At 42.8% G+C, this 7,520-nt stretch overlaps 1 protein-coding gene and 1 long non-coding RNA gene across 2 annotated transcripts in view; one reads left to right on the top strand and one right to left on the bottom strand.

The window, feature by feature from the left end:
- The window catches only part of LOC110290511 (uncharacterized), a 7,509-nt gene extending 1,096 nt beyond the window's left edge, over nt 1-6,413 (bottom strand). The window contains exons 1-2 of the long non-coding RNA XR_002377446.3: nt 6,123-6,413; nt 2,522-2,618 (exon numbers count right to left, since the gene is read on the bottom strand). This is a non-coding gene — a long non-coding RNA (uncharacterized LOC110290511). The remainder of the gene's footprint in view (nt 1-2,521; nt 2,619-6,122) is intronic.
- Nucleotides 6,414-6,643: 230 nt separating this feature from the next.
- Nucleotides 6,644-7,520, top strand: part of Stam (signal transducing adaptor molecule) — a 65,815-nt gene continuing 64,938 nt past the window's right edge. The window contains exon 1 of the mRNA XM_021185179.3: nt 6,644-6,877. Within this exon, the coding sequence (XP_021040838.1) occupies nt 6,838-6,877 (40 nt within the window). The 5' untranslated portion in view covers nt 6,644-6,837. The remainder of the gene's footprint in view (nt 6,878-7,520) is intronic.

The raw sequence follows: 7,520 nt of genomic DNA, 5'->3' as shown, positions 1-7,520 counted from the left end.
ATATATTAGAATATCTCTCTCTCTCTCTCTCCGTGTGTGTGTGTGTAGTAAAAATATTAATAATACCAGTTTCTTCCCCACCTTAGACCATTTATGTTCCCTGATGACACACACAGACTTTATATATTTTTAATATGCCTTTGATATCACAATAGCTAGGCAGCTGCCTACTTTCCATGCTGCTAGACTCTACTTTGTTCCATCTGGGCTGCTCTTAACCCAGTTGGGCAGCCCTCTGGGATACCCGTTCTCTTGGCCCTTCGCCCATGGAGGCTCTCCTTCTCCTTTCCTGCACATTTTTCTTCTTCCATGGAGGCTGTGAAACTTCAACCCCACCTATGTCTCTTCTGTCCAACTGTATGCTGTCAGCATCTTTATTCACTAATCAGAATTACCTTGGGGCCAGGATACCAAGGGCTATGTGCAAACTTCAGGTCTTGGGGTCCAGCACTTAGCATTACAATAGACAGTAAAAGACAAAATCATCAGCGTGTGTGTGTGTGTGTGTGTGTGTGTGTGTGGCGCGAGAACACAGATACATATGGAGTCCAGATACTGATGTCCATTGTTTTCCTTGTTTGTCTTCCACCTTTTTTGATACAGGGTCTCTTACTAAATCTGAAACTCAGTATATTGGCTAGTCTGGCTTGCCAGTGATCTCCAGGTACCTGCATATCTCTGCCTCCTCTGAACTGCTGTTATGTTTCTCCATATCAGATTTGTCTGTGTATTCTGGGGACTGAAATTCAGGTTCTCATACTTGGAGACTGGCCTTTAGCAGTGTAGACTCAGCTTGCCTTAGCCTCACAGAGATCTGGATTTGCCTGCTGAGTGCTAGGATTAAACTCCAGCATCACCATGCCAAGGCCCAAAAACATCACCACACTCAAAACAAAAGTTCACGGACCCCCGTGTCTCTGCCTCCCCAGTGCTGGGATCCCAGGCACGAGCTGCTATGCCTGCTCTCTATGTAGATTTTGGGGAATGAATTCAGATTCTCATGATTCACTTTAGCAACCGAATCATCTCCCCAACCCATGTTCCATAGAATATTCTTAGAGTTAACGTGATCTCCTTGTAGTTCGTAATTTCTTATTAGTTTACTTTGTTAGGTGCTGTAACTATGATCCATCTACTCAAGACTTCAAAATCTCCTGCCACTTTTGTGCTTTACTTAAAATGGTTTTAAAATTTATTTATCTTTATGTGCCTTGGTGTTTGCCTGTATGTATGTCTAGATGAAGGTGCCAGATACCCTATAACTGGACAGTACCAAGAGCTGTGAGCTATCATTTGTGCTCTGGGGTTTGAGCCCCAGTTTGCTGGAAAAAGAGCCAGTGCTCTTAATCACTGAGCCATCTCTCCAGCCCCATTCCCTTCCCCATTCCCAGATAGGGTTAGTCTGTATAACAGCTCTGGCTGTTCTGGAATTCAATTTGTAGACCAGTCTGGTGTGGAAATCAGATCTGCCTGCCTCTACTTCTCCAGTGCTGGAATTAAAGGCATGCCACCATGCTAAGGTTCTCTCTCTTTCCCTCTCCCTCTCCTTCTCCCTCTCCCTCCTCTTCTTCTCCCCTCCCACTCCCCCTTGGGTGCTACAGTTTGGGCCATGTGTTTCCCCAAGTATAAATATGTTAAAGGCTTGGTCCTCATCTTGACGTTATTGAGAGGTAGTGAAAATATTAGCAAGTAGGCCCCTATCAGGAGATCTTCAGGTTACTAGGGCCCTGCAGAGGAGATAGTGGGACTCCAGATACTTCCTGTCTTTTGCTATCTTACCATTGAATGTGTGATTCTGTTTTGCCACTGGCTCTTAAAAAGATATGTTATGTCGAGAAGAAGAACGAATGAATGAGCGTGGGCAGAAACCTCTAAACTGTGCACTAGACTCTTAGCCTCCCCCTAATCTGATTTTTTTTTTCTTTCTCTTCAGTATTACCTTAGGGTTTTACTTCTGTGAACAAACACCATGACCAAGGCAACTCTTATAAAAACATTTAACTGAAGCTGGCTTACAGGTTCAGAGGTTCAGTCCATTATCACCAAGGCAGGATCTTGGTAACATCTGGGCAGGCATGATGCTGGAGGAACTGAGAGTTCTAAATCTTTATCTGAAGGCTGCTAGGAGAAGACTGGCTTCCAGGCAGCTAGGACAAGCGTATTATAGCCCATGCCCATAGTAACATACCTACTCCAACAAGGCCACATTTACTCCAAGGCCACACCTCCTAATAGTTCCACTCCCCCGGCCAAGGATATTCAAACCATCACAAGTACATTATGAACACTTGGGAGTCATTTTTGGGTTCTATGCTACAGCAGAATCCAGCTGTGGGCCCGCCAGAGCTCTTGGCTGTTATGTGGCTCAATGCACATTTCCTGCTTCCTTGGCATTTGCTTTGTACTGCTGTTGGCTCATGTTGGAAATCAACCATACCTTACAGTCTGACTTTTTCATCCCTGGGACAAAACATCTGGCATAAACAACCCCAAGGGAGGAAAGATTTGTTTTAATTCATACCTCAGAGGCCTCAGACCATGGCTAGTTGGCTCTGCTGTTTCTGGGCTGTGAGAAGCAGAACCCAAAGCTGCCATTTCCTTGTGGCCATGAAGCAGAGCTAGAGAGATAAAGAAGGGATTTTGAAGATATACTTCCTCTGACCAGACCTCACTTCCTGTTCTGCTATGAACATTATCCCTTGATGAGGTTAGCATCCTCATGATCTCATCACCTTTAATATCATCACCAGTGAGGGGATACATGAGCCTTTAAGGCACATTTCAATCTAATCCATAACATGAATTTCCCCCAGTTTTATTTTGCTTACGATAAAGTACAGATTTTGTTACTTCCTTATGGCCAGTAATTATAATATGCCATTTTAATCCTAGCAGATTGCATTTATTCCATTTAATAAATGTCATGGAGCTACTAATTATGAAGAGCCAATACATATAAATGATTTGAAATAAAATGCTTAAACATTGGGTCCAATATTGTGGTAGTTTTTAAACATGCCCTCTACTCCAATTTGTTGAAAGTCATTGTGCCTAAAATAGAGTATGATTGAAGTGATGCTATCCCTACTTCTCAGTCCACAGTTTAAGGAACGTGAGACATTCTCTTCTTGTCTCCTGAAATGTTCCGACTTAAGTCCATTCAGTATGCTGGGAGAAGCCAAGCCGATACATAGCATGTTCTGTGCAGTTGGTGCGGCAGACAGCCCCAGTGACTCAGCCAACTTCCAGCATCCATTGCCAGATACACTCTGAGCAACTTTGTTAAATATTGAAAACGAGCTGTAGTGATCCTAGTCACTGTAGTAGTCCTGTTGATGCTGTATGGAGGAGAAGCAAGCTGTTCATAGTGAGGTCTGACAAAACTTTTGATTCGTAAGGAAAATAAATTATTGTTCTTACACTAAAAGGCTACACTTATAATGTGTTATGTAGAAATCAATATCTGGAACAAATATCACCCCACTGAGTGCTGTGATAGAAGTGACCAATCAATTAATTAGCAAAAACTTATGATGTATTGTTATTTATAATGTACTGAATTTGGGAAGGCTTTTTGTCAGTGTCTCCTAAGTGGAGATTGAGAGAAGGCCCAGAGATTTCTAAACACAAGAAAAGTGGTAAAAGTTGTCTGTTTTAGGATGTGGGAGGCATGGGACATCTGGACTGCTGTCATAGTTCAGAAAAAACTAGACTATATGAAGTGAAGGGGCAACCAAGTCCAATGCATTAAGGATGTAATGGTAGTATTAAGGTTAAGTATTCCTCCCTTGGAGCGCCTCCCGTTCTTAAACATTCTTTCTCACTTTTTCTTAAGAATTCTACATTTGCTCTATTTTAAAAAATGAATTAACTTTGAAGGGAGGAGACTCTCTGCACACTCATAATTGGACAGTTACTTAGGGACTCTCTTCCTGATATGTATCCTATATTATTTCTAACTATAGATACCTCAAAGGTATAAGGAGTTAATAAATATTTATTGACTCATTGGCTGATTGAGGAATCATATAAGAGTTGTGAAGGAATGATATCATATTTATATGTTAGAAAAATCAGTATGTAATATAGAGTGGTTGACAGATAGGTTGAGTGTATTAATTAGTTTGGGTTATTATAATAACAGAAAAATTTCCAGAAGCTACTCCATTTTACACACAGATATCTTTGTTTATAATATAGAACAGTTTTAAAAATCAATTTAATTAAAGGGATATGACATTTCAAAATTAACTGTGAAATTTATTAAACATATTATACAAACATTTTAATGTGAAATCAAGTCTCTAAAATGTCTTTTGAGAAACTGTTATTAAAAATAAAATGAGTAATTTCAGTATTTTAGGTAATATGACAAGTTAACCCCAAAATACAAAGCCATGCCACCTTTTATATTTGGCTTTTCCTGTACATATAACATTTCTTATTTTTAAAACCTCTATTTCATAGCATATTACTTAATAAAGATCCCCAATAGCAAAGTCATTCTTCTATGTCAGAATACATGGTTAAAGTTATCCATACTAATATATGTTATTTCTGATTTTCACATATTGATGATTCAAATTTGAAAAGTAGCATTTTGCTAGCTAACAACCTAACAATTTGATTTTATTACTGGATTAGAAGCATGCCCAAATATATTTTCATAACCATCTGGCTCTGAGTCAGGGCAATTATGATAAGGTACCTAAGGCACAGGCCCATCATTTTAAATGGATAAGTTGACATTTAATTCTGTCAGCGCAGTAATCAAGAGAAAAGTCTATTGAGAGACGATGCTCTGCTTCCCATACCAATAGTGGGAAGATTTTATACTTCTCATAATGACACAAAAGCACTTCAAAATCTTAAGAAAATGGTGGCGTTAATGTCTGATATTTGTCACATTTTTATATTTTAACTCCACCCTTTTGAAAGAAAAATTATGCTCATTAAATTACTCAGAAAATATTTTCGTTCAGGTTGTTAAAAATTGCAGAATTTTTTTCACATATATTTGAAGGCTTTTTTTTTTCTTTTTCAGTGCCAAGGTCAGAACCCAGAGCCTCTCACATTCTAAACAAGTACTCCATCACTGAGGCTCATCTTCAGTCAGTCTTTACAGCCTTTTAAACTCTTATGCACTCAGATGTCTATGTAAATACACATCTATGCTCTTACTTTCAATGGCCAAATAAGTACAATTATAACTATTGATTCCACTTGAGTGCTTACTATATACTAGACACTATTACAGGGGATTTGCTTCTAGTAATTTATTTCATCTTCAATGGCTTGTCATTTCCGTTTCTTATAAATGAGGAAACAGAGGAGTTTGTCCAATCTCTTTAATGTCGGACAGTTTAGTGGTCATCAAAACTTTGATATTGTAAACAACGCTGCCATTAATATCTTGGTTCATGCTTTAAAAGACTGTATGTGAGATTTAAAAATCAGAATAACTGGAACCAGAGGCACATTTCCAAAAGTTTGCTATATACTTCCCATCCTTTCTCTTAAGAATGCTGTTAATTTATACCCCATCAGGCAACTTTGTTTCCCATCCCTTGGATTCTTTTAGTTTTAAATGACTGCAAACGTTAACCGATGCTTTAGTTTGCTCCTCTTCCTTCAAAATTCGACTTTAACTGTTTAGTAAGCAAGCTGTTTGTACTGTTATACAAATCTTGTTGACATGTTTATGAGCTTCATTTGTAAGTATCCCTATTTGGGCACATTTTACCTAATCTCAGTGCATAGTTCAAGACGACTTGCTAACTTTACGTAATATTTCCAAGAGATGATTCTTTAGATTTCACATGATTTAGAGGACAATGTGTGTGTGTGTGTGTTGGGAGTTGGGGAGGGGGCGTGCGTTACATACATATGTACAAATTAGATCACCAAATCAACATTTTAAGTTGCCAAGAGTCCTCATCAATGTCGGGCTCCATTTTTCGGGTTTTTTTTTTCCTGCCGTTGGGTGTGCGTGCTTATCTCAGGCTGAGAAGGTCTAATCTTCCCAGTCACTCAGGGACTCAGTGACTGCACGTTTAGTCAGTCGGAGCCCACACCCAGGAAGGTTCCCTCTGATCTCAGGCTGGGGAATGAGCCAGCGTTACCTCAGCCTCTCCAGAGGCTGTGCGCCTCGACACTCCCTCCAAGGGATTCAGGCCAGCTCCACCAGCTCACATGACTCCAATCCCAGCAACTTCCTTGGACCCTCGACGGGCGCGCTCAACATTTTACTCGGGTAACCCAAAGGACTGCCTGACTTTCTAGAGGGATTACAACATCACAACAACCCATCGAATAAACCCAAGGAGTTAAAAATTAAGGGTTTGGCTGGACCCAAACTGAACCCTCTCCCTCTCCCAGTCTCTGATTCACTCCAGAGGCTCTTAGTCGGCCTCGGTACGCCTGAAGGACCTCGTCCTCCCGAGACACCCGGGGAAATGGAAAAGCCGAGAACCTAGCCGCTAACCCCACGGGCACGCGGGAACTCAGCAGAGGAAGAGACAGCGGCGGCTCTTCGCGTGGGCCTCGGCGGAGGCGGCGGGTTCTGGGAAGATCCGGAGCCTGGAAGTGTTCAGGCAGCGCTCAAGTCGCCTACATTCCCGACACGCCCCGCGCGGGGGCCTGTTCCGCTTCTCGGCTGTTGCCGCCGCCGCCGCCTCTGTTGCTGGGGTGGGTGAGAGGAGGGGCTGAGAGGGACCCTGCACTGGCAGGCAGGCGCCCTTGCTGTGTTTGTACCTGAGGGGCCTCTTTTCTCCGTCATCCCTAGAGTGCCGCGGGGTCGAGGGGCAGTCCCCGGGGACACCTCGGCACGCAGCGGACATGCCTCTCTTTGCCACCAACCCCTTCGACCAGGATGTTGGTAAGTGTTTTCACCGTCCCCCGTGGGTGTCCCCCGAGACTGCGAGCCCGCGCCGACTCCTGTCCCCCTGCGTTCGTTCATTCTGGATTCCCAAGGCCTAGCCCACGTTCTTCTCTCCCGGGGCCCCTTCGTTCAGAGTTGGGAGAGGGTTGAGCGCTTGGCGCATCCTCTTTGGAAGAAATGGGACTTAGAACCTCTCTAATGGGCCTTGGTATGGGACTTGGGGAGGGGGAGCTTTGAAGGAATCGCTTAAGGGATTCGGGGTAAAGGGTTGCCTCGGGAGGAACAGACGACGAAGCCATCTGCCGCTGGGGCATGGCTTCTGGGAGAAGAGCGAAGGACAGACGTATCTTGGCTTGAGCAGATTGATTATACGCTCTATCACCAAAGTATTTGCCTGGCCCAATGGAAAGCATCAGGAACTGGCAGAATGTTTTAGGTAAGGTTACTTAAAGGGTTTTTTAAATAGCCCTGTAACGGTCCCTGGAGGACAGAGGTCTGGTTATGTACTGGTAGGTTGAAATGTTGGAAGAGATGGAGATGGATTACTTGGCAACAACTGAAACGCAGACATGAGCCTTTGGGATGCCTTTTTCAGGCTGGGCCTCTGCCTTTGGGGAAGTGTGGAAGAGGATTTTGATTC

Source organism: Mus caroli, unplaced genomic scaffold (assembly GCF_978045245.1).
Source record: "Mus caroli unplaced genomic scaffold, Mus_caroli_1 scaffold_2, whole genome shotgun sequence".
Taxonomy (NCBI): domain Eukaryota; kingdom Metazoa; phylum Chordata; class Mammalia; order Rodentia; family Muridae; genus Mus; species Mus caroli.
The sequence above is the reverse complement of the archived record's forward strand: the minus strand, read 5'-3'. Positions and strand labels throughout refer to the sequence as shown.